Here is a 15063-nt window from a genome sequence, read left to right on the forward strand (position 1 = left end):
CTCTGAGGGGCGTGGCGCAGCCGCGCTCTCATGATCCGGCTTCTGTGGATCTGATCCGCGAGGAGCGGCACTGAGCTTCCGGAGGAAATCCGAAGCCGGGTTCAGCTGCCGATCCGTCGCGGTCGGAATCGCGGAATGGCGAATCCGCGTTCGGTATAGGTCGGTCGTTCTGTCAGGCTGCAGACGCGGAAGCAGATAAAGTCCAATCATGTTCTTTATTGAGGTGCAAAAAACTAAACACTCATACACCAATGAAAACAAAAGCAAACCCAGACATCCGCTCGTAACGAAGTATCCACTATGAGCGCGAATGTCAAACGCCTAATCCCAATGCAAGTAAAGCTTTCGGCAATGAGTACTTCAATAAGGAAATGGAGTTCGGAGAAATAGCCAGCGGTGAATCCCGGCGTTTGAGCAGCCACGCGATTTACCTGCATGACAATACAACGACCGACAGCCTGTGACTCAAGAACGTGAGTTTATGTAGTCTGATCTTTCATGAGCCACAGCTGTCGGTAATCTTGGGAAGCAGCGTGACTGCTATCGAGGGGGGCGTGGCAGGGTGGATCTCTGACAGCTACAGACGGGGGCGTGGCAGGGTGAATCCCTGACAGCTACAGAGGGGGGCGTGGCAGGGTGAATCCCTGACAGTGTGTGTATTTGCCCTAATTTATTGTTGTCAATTAAAATATACTTACAAGCCAGGATACTTACAAGTCAATTCCAGGAGTCATGGTCAGACCTAAGTATGGTCAGACCTAAGTATGTGAGTCAGTCAATTAGTCAGTAATTCAGTATGTTAGTCAGTAATTAAGTATGTTAATTAGTTAGTATTTACATCAGTCAGTCAGTAATTCAGCATGTTAGTCAGTCATTCAGTATGCTAGTCAGTCAGTAATTTAGTATGCTAGTCAGTAATTAAGTATGTTAGTTAGCTATTAATTACATCAGTCAGTTAGTAATTCAGTATGCTAGTCAGTCAGTAATTTAGTATGCTAGTCAGTAATTAAGTATGTTAGCTAGTTAGTAATTACATCAGTCAGAAAGTAATTTAGCATGTTAGTCAGTCAGTAATTCAGTATGCTAGTCAGTAATTAATTACACCAGTCAGTCAGTAATTTAGTATGTTAGTTAGTTAGTTAGTAATTACACCAGTCAGTCAGTAATTCAGTATGTTAGTCAGTCAGTAGTTACACCAGTCAGTCAGTAATTCAGCATGTTAGTCAGTAAGTAATTCAGTATGCTAGTCAGTCAGTAATTCAGTATGTTAGTCAGTCATTAGTTACACCAGTCAGTCAGTAATTCAGCATGTTAGTCAGTCAGTAATTACAACAGTCAGTCAGTAATTCAGCATGTTAGTCAGTCAGTAGTTACATCAGTCAGTTAGTAATTCAGCATGTTAGTCAGTCAGTAGTTACATCAGTCAGTCAGTAATTCAGTATGCTAGTCAGTAAGTAGTTACACCAGTCAGTCAGTAATTTAGTATGTTAGTTAGTTAGTTAGTAATTACACCAGTCAGTCAGTAATTCAGCATGTTAGTCAGTCAGTAGTTACATCAGTGAGTCAGTAATTCAGTATGCTAGTCAGTACGTAATTACACCAGTCAGTCAGTAATTTAGTATGTTAGTTAGTTAGTTAGTAATTACACCAGTCAGTCAGTAATTCAGTATGTTAGTCAGTCAGTAGTTACACCAGTCAGTCAGTAATTCAGCATGTTAGTCAGTCAGTAGTTACATCAGTCAGTCAGTAATTCAGCATGTTAGTCAGTCAGTAATTTAGTATGTTAGTCAGTCATTAGTTTCACCAGTCAGTCAGTAATTCAGCATGTTAGTCAGTCAGTAATTTTCACTTTAGTCAATCAGTAATTCAGCATGTTAGTCAGTCAGTAATTACATCAGTCAGTCAGTAATTCGGCATGTTAGTCAGTCAGTAATTACATCAGTCAGTCAGTAATTCAGCATGTTAGTCAGTCAGTAGTTACATCAGTCCGCCAGTAATTTAGTATGTTATTCAGTCAGTAATTCAGCATGTTAGTCAGTCAGTCGTTACATCAGTCAGTCAGTAATTCAGCATGTTAGTCAGTTAGTAATTCAGTATGTTAGTCAGTCAGTAATTACATCAGTCAGTTAGTATTTCAGTATGCTAGTCAGTCAGTAATTACATCAGTCAGTCAGTAATTCAGTATGTTAGTCAGTCAGAAATTCAGTATGTTAGTCAGTCAGTAGTTACACCAGTCAGTCAGTAATTCAGCATGTTATTCAGTCAGTAATTACATCAGTCAGTCAGTAATTCAGTATGTTAGTCAGTCAGAAATTCAGTATGTTAGTCAGTCAGTAGTTACACCAGTCAGTCAGTAATTCAGCATGTTATTCAGTCAGTAATTACATCAGTCAGTCAGTAATTTAGTATGTTAGTCAGTCAGTAATTCAGTATGTTAGTCAGTCACTAATTACATCAGTCAGTCAGTAATTCAGTATGTTAGTGTGACAGTCAAAGTCAGTCAGTCAATAAGTAAATCAGTCGACCATCAGTCTGAGTCATTAAAGAATTCAGTCAGTAACTAAGCCAGCAATTATTTCAGTATATTAGCCAGCCAATTAGTAATTTAGTCAGTAATTAAGCCAGTCAGTCAGTCTGCAAGTCAGTCATTAAGTCAATCAATCTATAAATCATTTAATCAGTCAGTAATTCAGTAAGTTAGTCAGTCAGTAACTAAAGTAAGTCATTAAGTCCATCATTAAATGCTTTTTTTGCAGTTATATAAAAAGAAATAATCTATAACAGCACTATCGAGCTTTACCCAAATATGACTGGTTTGATTCTGGTTCCTCTCTAGGTTTCTTCCTCATATTGTCTCAGAAAGTTCTTCCAAAATACTGTTAACTCTGGCTTCCTCATTGGAGATACATTCATATCTAAAGTCTCACTGTGACAAAAAAAAATCATCATCAAGAACATCTCTCAACCAGGATACATGCACTATGGACTGTTTCTTCTATCCGGGAGGCACCCGAGGGAACAGGAAACAGCTTCTTCCACGTCTGTCGAACACGTCACGCTGACACTTATCCACCTTTTCCTCGAAACGCCAATATTTCGACTACTCTGGTTCACTTTTAATAGTTCAGACATCTTTCTCTTTTTGAATCTTTCACACTTCATACAGTTTATGCATTCTTTTATTTGTATTCAGCATCAGGTTTTTGGATTCTGGAGCCGTATTTACGTTATTCAAAAAGCATTAAATTAAGTTCAATTTCATTTCATTTCTAGAGCATTTTTAATCACGAGCATGATCATTACCCCTAATTAACAAACCAAAGGTGATGGTGTTGAAAAAAACCTTGAAAGGAAACAGACTCCTCTAGGGGGTGTCTGACTGTTCACTGATTGAGACTTCGGCGTAAAACCAACGTTAACGGCAAACTTGAGCCTAAACCGTTATCTTGGAAGTGTTTGTATCAATTTTAAGTATCTCGAACTGGAAAACATTTTATGACCCACCATTGATCAACAGGGTGCAGGCTCTTTGTTGGTACCTTGAATAGTGAAGACTACAAAAGGGGCTGGAACGTTCTCTTACAAAGACTTACAGTTATAGAACGGCTTTATAACGAATGTTTGGGACTCAGACACCGTCTCGGTCACAGTCTTAATCCCACCCGGACTCTCAGGCATTTACATTCCATGATTTGGCTATTCTTGAAAATGAAAGTCGCCCAAAACAGGGTCCAGCATTCTTTTTTTTTTTTTTTTCAAATGAGAAGAGAAAACTGGAAGAGAAACAAAGAAGTGTCTGCAGTTTATTCTCTTCTAATGTGTAGGACTGTTTTTTTTTTACAGAAGTGATACGCTATGAACAGGGACTCCTCCCGAACATACATTATAGTAAAAATGTCCAACGCAACCTGTGTAACATGAATACAATCGATGCATCAGACACTTGTATTTCTTTAGCTTTTATTTTATTAAGTAGAAAATACAAACTTTTGTCGACTTATTGCTATTTTTTGATGGTCGGTTCATCCATCGTATAAAAAAAAATACATTCGATACACCCTATAAAACATCATCTACAAATAGGTACACACAGGTACATAAACACAATCATACGTAACTGTAAAAAATTTTAAAAAGATATAAATACGGCGAAATCGGGCTTCGTAGTCATCACGGTCGACACGAAATCCTGAAACCATAAGCGGGTATTTTTGGTTTGGTGTAAAGCAGAAGTGTTCACTCTCATGGCACTCGTTCAAAAGGAGCTGAACGGCGGTGCACCAGATGGATAGTTGGTGGTTTAGTGGTCTAGATCGAGAAGGTAAAGTTTATTCGGCACGTCTATAAAAAGCACATAGCGATGACACAATTTGATGCGAGATGAAAGTATAACCCTTCAATATGATATAAAAAATGTAATCAAAATCTTTTTTTTTTTTGGTGGGAAAGTGGTATTTTTTATAAAAAAAAAAAATGGCAATGTCCACCAAGTCCACAGCTGTCTGATATTAAAATGAGGAGAACTCAAGGAGGAACTCCGTCTGCTGAGGATCTCGGAGCCGGGGTCGGGAGAACTTCGCTGTTGAGAACGGAACACAAAGGCTCGTGCAACTTGAGAGCCTCAGCCAGGCATCTCTGTTCTTCGAGGAGAAGCTGAACCTCCTTCTTCAGCAAGCTGTTCTGCTGCTCCAAGCACTCGTAAGCCTGTTTGAAGGAGGGGGGATATGTTCACTTCATATCTATACGACGTGGAGAAAGACTTGAGATTTGAAGGATTGAGTGATTCATGCGTATGAGAAACTATAAATGCACTGTATTACCAACTTTTCCCTTCATTTCAACTACAATCCCCATCTCCATGAAGATATGCTTCACACAGGTTGGAGTGGAAGATCTCGCCTGTCCCTTTCAAGACCACCTTTGGGATGAACTGGAGCTCCCAATCCAGGTCTTCCTCACCTACCTGACTTTCCTAACAGACATGTGGCTAAAAGAAATCTCCACAGAACCTGCTGGAACATCTTCCCGGAAGCGTGGCGCTCCAAGACCAAATGGAGACACGTTCAAAAAAGAAGCTCTTATGGCCAGGTGTCCGCATACAAACAAATCGCACGTGAACGCACCTCGTGCAGCTCATCGGCTCTCTGCGTCTGGCGTTTTCGGCTCCTCTGTGCGGCCACACGGTTCTTCTCTCTTCTCTTCAGCCTTCTCTCATCGTCATCCCCACTCTGCATCATATCATACATTTACATACCCATAAATATTACATCATAGGCACGTCCCTACACGTGTGCACTGGGGGTTAAAGGTTTAAAAAGAAAACGGCAGAAGAGTGTGTGCAATTGTTCTTCTCGTTATTTGTATTATTCGTATACGTCCAAAATTGTCTAGAAGCATCGATTCGCATTAATTATGCATGTTATGACGTCACAACACCCTTTTTTGCATAGCTCATATGCATATAACGGTGTGAAAATGAATATTTAAACATTGCATTACTCCATTGAGGAGATAAGGTGTGTGTAAGGTGTGTGTGAGGAGAAGAGACATGGAGGAAGATCATTACCTCACTTCTCCGGTCGAATTGCAGCAGCTCTGGAGCTCTGTGGAGAGACATGCCAGATGAATTCACACGCGCGCGCGTGTGTGTTGGAGAGGGGGATTAGTCTCCACGCAGGACGAGTCGGAGAGGTGTGATGGGTGAAAGTGTGGTGTTCTTCATCACCGGATGATAGTAATGAGAAACGCTGGCCAAGCGTGCGCTTATTATTGTAAGCCCCATGGCGTTACTTTCTTAGAAGTCACGTGACGCACTGGAGTCGCTGTCAGAAAGCTCGAGCTTCTTCCGCCTGCCGCACTCTCGCTCGCGCGCACACACGCGCGCATGCGCGACAGACACTTTGGGTCACACTTATCTGCCGTAATTGGACTTAAGGTACTTTCACGTCTAACCCACTCGCGCATGCGCAAGAACCCCCCCCCCAATATATTCTTATGCACTTTCACACAGTTATATATTTTCTGATATATAACATATAATGCACGCACGTGGTCGCTCCACAACACAACACTCCATCCGGACGCGCATGCGCAGCAAAGCCCATTATACACACATATTTACATGTATATAATATATATTTAAATAAATAAAATACTCAGTAATTATTTGTGGTTTATTATCTGAACATCACTACAATAGTAACTGTTGGATTATTCATATTATTTACACACACACACACACACACACACGTATGGGGGGGGGATTAACACACAAACATTAAACGTCGAATATTTCACATGAAATATGTTTTTTTTTTCATGAGCAAATACACATTTTAATAAAACACACTACAATGAGAGCATCATTATTTCAGTTCATCCAGATGTTGAGCGATCCGTGGAGGACTTCTCAAGGTCCATCGAGCTCTCTTTATGCTCTTTAGTGGTGGGCTTCAAACTTTGTGATGCAGTCCGGTGGTGGGGGGACCCACACACAGTGCTATATGCACAGACACTCATGCTCATGCTCATGCTCTCTCTCTCTCTCTCTCTCTCTCTCTCTCGTACACACACTAACACACTCCACCTCTCAGTTATTGATGTGTGTTGTGTGGAGAAACAGAAGCGTACTGCAGGCTGTACTCTCTCTCACTCGCAGCTCTTCTGATGCTGTGCCTCAGAGCAAACTCGCTGCTGCACTGGACCTCACAATGTTTCCCATCAGAGCCGCTGAAAACGTCTTTGTAGGCCTCCAGGGTCTCGGCTGAGGGTCGAGTGATCAGCACCTGGTGAAGACCTTCTGCCCTCTGCCTCACCTGCGACAGAGACTGGGAGAGGACAAACACACACAAAAAAAGTTTGTGGACACCTTTTTCAACATCTCATTCCACTGCAACAAGTGCTTGTCTTCTAAAGGTGCTACAGCACACCCTGCGGTCAGGACTGTGTAACTGCAGCTGGAATTACATATTTCAACAAGCCATCTCTATGAAGATCTGCTTTTAATGGATTGGATGTGTATGGAAGATCTTGAGTGGCCTCCTATAGAGCTCAAACCCTTTTGAACGAATGATTCTGGTGGAACAAAATCTGGTAAAACCTCTTCCTGGAAGAGTGGAGCTTATTATAAGTGCAAACGGAGACTAAATATGAAATAGGATGTTCAAAAAGAAGAACATAGCCATATTTTGCTCGTGTGTAGTACATGTATATTCAGGTGTGTATGTGCTGCTCACCTTCACGACTGTAGCCGCTTGTTTGAACATCCTCGGTGCCGTGGCAGAAACGCTGCTCATTATGGCGTCTACAAAAAGGAAATTAATTCGGTGTCGAAACTCATCATTCTCAATCAATCCAAAGTGAATACTTACCCTGAACGGGATCTCGCTTCACCTCCTGGGGCTTCACCGTGCTCTCGAACAAACCCTACAGCAAGCATGAACAACAAGAAAGCAGCAGGGAATGATCGTGAATTATTCCAGATTTGACACATTTATATTAAAAAAACAGAAAAGGGTTTTTTCCGTACCATGAGTTTGCGCTCGGCTTTCAGGGACCGGACGAAGTACGGCAGGATTTTCTTCGGGTAGACGCTGCGTTTCCAGCTGGTCTGGACGATCTTTTCATCCAGCAGGTCGTCCACGGTGCTGCACTCGAATTCTGTAGGAGCATCGGATCCCAAAACACGACACACGAGCTCAGGCACACTCCATAATAACGGGTTGGGATTAGAGTTGCAAAAGGGGCAGAAAATTTCCAGTAAAAAATGTAAAATTACCAGGAATTTATGGGAATTAATATATAAACTGTATTATTCCCCGAATGGTCTGGGGTTCAAGCCCCGGTATCGCCAAGCTGCCGCTCTTGGGCCCTTGAGCAAGGCCCTTAACCCTCTATGCTCCGGGGGTCCCTTACGAGGGAAATATCAAGGTCCGTGATGTCGGAGTGACGTGGGGCCGCCTTCCCGTGGGTTTACCACCTGCAGGAGGGACCGTAAGGGACGGTGCTGTGAGGATTGGGCAGCAGTCGAAGGCGGGGGCCTGCTTAGACTGCTGCCCCCGCGACCCGAATTACGGATAAGCCTGAGAAAATTGAATGAATGAATGTATTCCCCGAATTTTGAAAATAATTCCCAAAAATTCTTGGTAAGATTCCAATTTGAAATATATCCCAAAAAAAGTTGTCCCATATAACCAGAGCTAAATTTATAGTGTTGTTATTGTTTGTACTTTTAAGAGTCACCAACATCTGGAATCAAATTCCTTGTGTGTGTCCACACATCTGGTCCAATAAACCTGATTCTGAGATTCTTCACCACTTCACACACACTCCTACTGACTTTCCTCCACCTCTCCAGATTCCCTACTGTCCCCACAAATCATATTATGCACCGGTGTAACAACAAATAGATAAAAAAATAAATAAAAACAAAATAGAGCAGCTGGTCCATTTATAGCACTGTCAGTGATGTCTATCATTCTCAAGACAATCAATCAATCAATCAATCAATCAATCAGACCTTCACTGTTCTCCTCTGCTGCTTCCTCCCAGGATAAACCTCCAACACTGATGTTCTCCTGTACTGCAATCTCGAAATTCTAGGAAGACAATACAGAAATGGTGATATATTTAATAATATAAATACAAAGCATGGCGCAACACACACACACACACACACACACACACACACACACACACACACACACACACACACACACACACACACACACACACACACACAAGTATATATGTGTATGAAAATCTCGTGCCCACCAGCATCATTTCCTCCACCATTTTTTGCACGTCGCTTTGGTTCAGTTCCGGTTGACGCTCCAGCAATTTTCCAAACAAACTTTTATACTTTGCGAGTTGATCAGTAACTATTTTTTTGGATTTGACGTTCACTCGAACATCATGGTGTCTCTCCGCTTCTGCTGCTGCTTCTCCTCCTCCTGGTGCTGCTGCCATGTCCGCCATGTTCAGCGCCAAATTTTCAAAACAACGCATGTACCGGAAGCGGAAATGCTCGTAAACCCGAACCCGGAAGCGAAATCCTTCTGGGTTGACAGTGTTTGTCTCGAGGTTTTTTTTCCTCCAAACGTTTTTTTTTTATTTCCTTTAATACAGATTATTTTTTTAATTATTGTTTAATTACTTAAAAAAATGATAAAAATGTTACACCAAAAATATATTTTTTAAGGTGTGTTATTTCTTCTCTCAATTTAGTATGGGGAAGAAAAAAAAAAAAACAAGACACAACATTTAGCAAAATTATATAATATAAAATACAGAAATAAATATAAACAGATTAAATCAAATGAAATCAAATAAAGGATAGAAGGAAGGAATGATGAATAGACACATACAGAGATAAATATATACATACGTATACAATAAAACTAGGATGATGAAAGGAAAGATGAATGGAAGGATCAAAGGGTGTATACAAATGGAAGAATAGGAATGAATAAAGGAAATAGACAAATGAAAAGATCAGGAAGGAAGGAAGGATAGAGACGGGTACATTTAAAGAAGAGGAAAAAGAAAGGAAGTAAAGTCTAACAGATGAGAAAAAACAGGAGCGAATAAAAAAAAGGATGGAAGGAACAGGAAAAAGGGAAGACAGAAAGATGGAGAAGGTAATATAGGGAGGAAAGAAGGAAGAAAGAAAGAAAGAAAGAAAGAAGGAGGGGGTTTATGGTTGTGGTGAGAGATGGATGTTTTGAAAGAGTCAGATGTAGAGGACAGAGTAGAAGAAGAAGAAGTTCTTTCTTGTGTCATGTTTAAAATGCAAACACAATCAATACAATCGCTCCTGGAGCTAAAAGTGTTTCTGTAATATCACCGCTCATAATAACCTGGTGGTGTTAATGGACCCGAAGCAAATATATGTTTCATATGTATTTACTATAAACACTGTCCCACACTTCTGGTGTTTTGAATCTGTTTTTTTGTGTCAAAGCAAAACAATTTATTATTGTCAAGTCAAGTGTATGTGTCTAGAACACAACTCAGTGCACCAATGAAAGTCTGAGGAAACCAATTAACTTATAGATATCTGGTAGAAAAAAGGATACGAGAGATCTCAAACACGTCATTCTGGAAAGACTCGCATATCAGAACTTCTAACTTCTTCTTCCTCATGGTACATTTTATTGATTAAGTACTGGGACACCTGACTTTTCCAGCCATATGTGGAACATCTTGATCCCAGAAGATGTAAAGGTTAAAAGTAAAAACTTGAGCAGGAATGTCCTTGATAATGTAAAGATAAAGATAGAAGAAATATACATCATTATATTTCAACGCTCTCGGAGATTCCTTTTGTTGAAGGAATAAATATCAAAAAGTTAAATAAACATTCCTTATTTCTTTTCCCGACAGTTCATACCAAACGTATCTCCCAGTTCTCCACAAAAACTGCTTATTTATTCTCATTGGATCTTTAATGATAATAAAGTCCACACCCTTTTAAAACATCTGAAACCTTTGTTTTTGCTGTTCTTTCCTCCTGACCTTTTGTGGAGATTTTTAAATCAGAATCAACAGTACTGTTTACACTGAGGGTGATGTGAGAAGACAAATCCCCCTAGAGAAAAAGCTAAGATTGCTCTCTCAGGCTCCCTTGCTGTGAAGTTCTCCCTCAAAAAATACTTTCGCCTCCAGGATAAATTATCGAGACCTTACAGAGACGACATAGCTTTGTGCTGAGCTATGGCAACTAAATGGGATTTTCTCGGAACGCATTTTATGGCTCCCGTCCTCCAAATTTCGGGCCAGATTGCACTGTACTGTGATGTAAAGGTCCTTAGAGACAAGGCCTGGTCAGATTTAACTCTTAACAACATGATATTCCTACTATACAAGAGCCTCCTCAAAGAAATCGAGCATCCTGAAAATGGAACTGAATTTAATGCAGTCTGTCATGGAGGCCATACTGTAAACCAGGGGTCTCCAATCTTTTCCAGAAAGGGCCAGTGTGGATGCAGGTTTTTATTCCAACCAAGCAAGTTCACACCAAATTCTACCTGTTCAAATCTAATGATCTTCATTTTCGATGACTATCATTTGTGACCATTGATTGGGTGGAATGAAAACCTGTACCCACACTGGCCCTTTCTGGAAAAGATTGGAGACCCCTGCTGTAAACTGACCATCACACCCACATATGTGATTGTTCCTCAAATTATAGACCCAACTCTTCCCATCTAGAAAGTCTCATCTAGATTTTGATTAGTGTTTAGTCATCGTCTAGTAAACTCAGGTACTGATGATGGTGGGGGTCAAGACGCTCCAGTTCCAGTTCATTTCAATGGTGTTATATCAATGCAGGATGTCTTGGATTGACCACAGAGCATAATCGTAATTAGACCTTCATCCTTCACAGATCTTGTCAGCCACTAGTAGGCCTGTAATCCCTGTGGTCAAGACTTTCTTTAAGGTCTTATTTCATGAATCCAAGCCAATGGATGGCCTCTTTTCAAGAGATCTAGTCAATAAAACATTTCTTCCAAAAAAACTAGGAATTCCTGCTACGCTGTCCAGGACAACGCTCCCAGCCTAGACACCATGGCATCTTCGTTAGGACAAAAAAAAAAAAGTAAATCAGAGGTTTAGTCTAGCGTTTAATGTAGGAAACATGTAGGACCGTGGAGGATGTGGTAAGATTCCGCATTGAGGAATCAGATGAGGATCTGAGTATATACTTACTATATACTTACTATATACTTGCACACTACATACTGTAAGATATACCTTCTCGTTGTATACCTCCATATTCCATATTATATGTTATATATATTTATATATTATATATACATACATACACTTTCTACACACACTCATACATAATTATAACTTTCTCATGCCTCGTTATTACTATTTCTTCTCTCAAAATGGTTTCATGTTGTAGCCTCATCGTACAAACTCTCAGTCAACGGTACATACGACAGATAAACCTGAAAAGGAAAATTTTTGCATTATTGGTCAGCGTAAAGGACTGCACAGAGGTACACAGCTTTAGAATGGAAGACTTTATTGACGTCTGAGCTGACGTGTTTTTGCAGGCGCTCAGACCAAATGAGCTTCATCTGTAAAAAAAAACACAAATATATACATATATATTATTAAGGGGAAAAAAACAATTCAATTCCAATTCATCCCAAAGGTGTTTAATAGGGTTGGAGCTCTATAGCAGGCCACTCAAGATCTTCCACACATTCCCAACCCATTGAAAGTGTAGCTGCATGGAGCTGGCTTTGCCCACAGGAGCATGAAAAGGTTTGTCTCTCCTAGTTTAAATGACATTCTCATTAAAAGACATTCAATACAATTGTGTGACTCCAGATTTTTTTCCACCTCACATGGGTGGAAAAGTCGGGAATACTTTTGACCGTGTAGTTCAAACCTATTATCTTTTACATTAGAGTATATTGAGAAGTCTGTATTACTGAATCAACAAGTCAAAAATCACGAGTTTCAGCTTACAGCTCTGGTCAAAGTGTCTTTTCTCGCGGTAACTCGTTTGTCTCGTCATCCAGGAGGTTCTCTCCTCCGGTTTGGCTTTCAACATGGCGCTGAAGTCGTAGCTGTTTCGGAGATGGCGAGCAAAATGTCTCATTTCAGGACGAGTCCAGATCCGGCTGTCTGCTTCCACACAACACCACGTCTCCCTGCACGTGTTCAGCTCGTGCATCTGCTTCTGCTTCAACTCCACCATTTCAGAGTCCAATGCAAAGCCAGTAAAGTGACAGGGAGTGCGTGGAGGAGTGACACCAACACCGGTAACCTGACGCTTGTCGTCTCTTGGCGACGGTCAAACACAAATAAGGGGGAATTTGCATTGCATTTGCATTGCAGAAGGACAAAGAGAAATCCCACAAGGCTTAGATATGAAAGACTACTAGTGTGTACTTCTGCTTTAATCAAATATATATATATATAATAAAAAAAAATCTAAATTAAAACCTCGGTCAATGAAATAGAGGTTATTAATTTATATATAGATATTAATAATTGATAAAATATAATTATAATTCCTATACTGTACAAATTTCCCGGTCATAATGGGATCCCCAAACAAAACTGCAGGCAAACAATCGCATACAAAATACAATGCACAAAACCAGCTTGATGAAGATCTGCTTTCCATGAGTTAAATGTGTGTGGAAGATCTTGAGGAGCCTGCAATAAAGCTCAAACCCTATTGCTCACCTTCAGGACGAATTGAAACGCCATCCCCAGGCCTCCTCGCTTACATCAGTACCTGACTTTCTTAACGGAATTGTATCTGAATGGAATCTCAAATCTTCACAAAATCTAGAGGAACATCTTCTCAGTAGAGCGGAGCTTTTTATAAGAGCAAATAAGGACTCTATGTGGAATGGGATGTTCCAAAAAAAGAAATCCATCCATCCATCCATCCATCCATCACGCCTTAATACATCTTAATTAGATATGGATTTAATATATATTCTTCTGTCGTGTACAGTATAAAAACATGCTTTTGAAGAATATTTAATTCACATAAGTGAAATTTGATGGATTTGGACCAGAGAAATTTCAAGCAAGAAAGCTTCACCGAGTTGGAAAAAAATTAATAAATAAAATAAAGTCCCAATGAATCCAAATTAAAGGCGGGACCCTGTGTCGTTCTTATCAGAAATCCCAAAGCGCTACGATTGGAAACAACAATAATCTACTCCAATACATGACCTCATATGGATCACAATGGTGACAATGGTGACGTGTCCAGGTGATCCAGCTGCGGCATCGAGGTGGAGATAAGAGCACATTTGGAATTGTATATTAGATTTTACATTCCAGCTAATTTCTTATGACTAAATATGAATATGTAAAAGCACCAGCTGAAAAAAGGTGATACTTATAAAAAATATAGCACATTGAGAAACACAGAAGTATTGAAACGTCCGTTTAATTTTGCTTGTGACTGCGTGACTGGTTTTATTGGGTGCTTGAAGTCAGATTAAATAGTCTTGTCAGCATTTATCAGTTATCAGGTTCACCTCTGTACATCACTCTGATGATCCGGAATTGTTTTTCTCTTCCAGTGTACAGAAAAATCAATGTAATATATAGCCATTATTTCAAAGGAATATACATATATGGGACATAAATGAGGAATTTACTCTTAATCTTAGCAAAGTAAAGTAAATACACAAAGTTTATCCATCCAAAGTGTCTCCTCAGATAAGAATTCCAGGATCAAGGTGTCAGCTGAGTATAGTTTTTTTTGCTAATAATGTTCATAAAATGCATTTTTTGTCCTAGTCTCGATTTTCCCCTCTATTCAAGACGTTCGTACCCTCATACAGAGGTGAGACCAGGCCGTCGTTTTGTAACTCGCAAGCAAGGTTCAAGTCCAAAGTCAAAACTGATAAGTCCTAGTCCAAGTTATTAAGTTACGTACAATTTACGACTCATAAACCGGTCATAATGTGCTTTTTAACCATACATGTAATACATACATGTGAGTTTTGTATACTGGGTACGGCAAAAAAAAAAAAAAAAAAAACTTTTTTCCGAAGCTTGTAGCTCCTTGAAAATTGTCTAGCGCACATTTATTATCATATAAAGTGTATAATAACAAATTTGAAGCTAAATTTGTTGAAATATAAAAGATTTTAATATCAAAATTGTTTTGCGTGTCCACAAGAATGTGTTAAAAGAGTAAAAAAAGAGTTTAATAGCTGTTTTTTTTTTTTTTATTCCACAATGGCTGACAGAAGAGAAAACTTTAATTTGGTCACAGATACACTTTTCAAGAACAAGGACATCAAGATAGAAAACCGTAATGCACTGAAAATGCACTGGGTCATGTTTTGAGGTTCATCTCGACGCTTCTGCTGGAGACGATGTATGCGTGCGGTGCAGCTGCGGCTACAGTGAAAGGAGACGTGTTAAACTGTGTTCATTGTATGAGATTCCTGTCTGTGATGCAACACTCAGTTCTACTGCGTTTCTCTATAATATTGATGGTTTCTATAGACGTGGCGTCATAATGATGGTATTAAAAGGTGCATTGATTCATGATTCATCCACTGG

General features: G+C 39.9%; 2 protein-coding genes and 1 long non-coding RNA gene across 4 annotated transcripts; all 3 read right to left on the reverse strand.

Moving 5' to 3' along the window:
* Nucleotides 1-3943: 3943 nt before the first annotated feature.
* batf3 (basic leucine zipper transcription factor, ATF-like 3) lies at nt 3944-5882 on the reverse strand. The gene is made up of 3 exons (XM_083534817.1): nt 5567-5882; nt 5124-5228; nt 3944-4704 (listed from the first exon to the last, which is right to left on the reverse strand). The coding sequence occupies exons 1-3, from the start codon at nt 5615-5617 to the stop codon at nt 4525-4527; spliced, it is 336 nt and encodes a 111-aa protein (XP_083390943.1). The 5' UTR covers nt 5618-5882; the 3' UTR covers nt 3944-4524.
* A 460-nt stretch (nt 5883-6342) lies between these two features.
* Nucleotides 6343-9053, reverse strand: nsl1 (NSL1 component of MIS12 kinetochore complex). 2 transcript variants are annotated; one of them, XM_083535649.1, is made up of 7 exons: nt 8773-9053; nt 8519-8597; nt 7529-7659; nt 7371-7425; nt 7236-7303; nt 6587-6827; nt 6343-6550 (listed from the first exon to the last, which is right to left on the reverse strand). In XM_083535649.1, the coding sequence occupies exons 1-6, from the start codon at nt 9004-9006 to the stop codon at nt 6594-6596; spliced, it is 801 nt and encodes a 266-aa protein (XP_083391775.1). In that variant the 5' UTR covers nt 9007-9053; the 3' UTR covers nt 6343-6550; nt 6587-6593. The 2 variants fall into 2 exon arrangements, with proteins under 2 accessions (XP_083391775.1, XP_083391774.1); XM_083535648.1 differs by having other exon boundaries at nt 6343-6827.
* Nucleotides 9054-12017: 2964 nt separating this feature from the next.
* LOC310722846 lies at nt 12018-12801 on the reverse strand. Its single transcript, XR_014532517.1, has 2 exons — nt 12487-12801; nt 12018-12089 (listed from the first exon to the last, which is right to left on the reverse strand). It is a non-coding gene; the product is annotated as an uncharacterized lncRNA (long non-coding RNA).
* Nucleotides 12802-15063: the final 2262 nt, after the last annotated feature.

The sequence above is a fragment of the Silurus aristotelis genome (assembly GCF_946808225.1).
Source record: "Silurus aristotelis genome assembly, chromosome: 29".
Classification (NCBI taxonomy): domain Eukaryota; kingdom Metazoa; phylum Chordata; class Actinopteri; order Siluriformes; family Siluridae; genus Silurus; species Silurus aristotelis.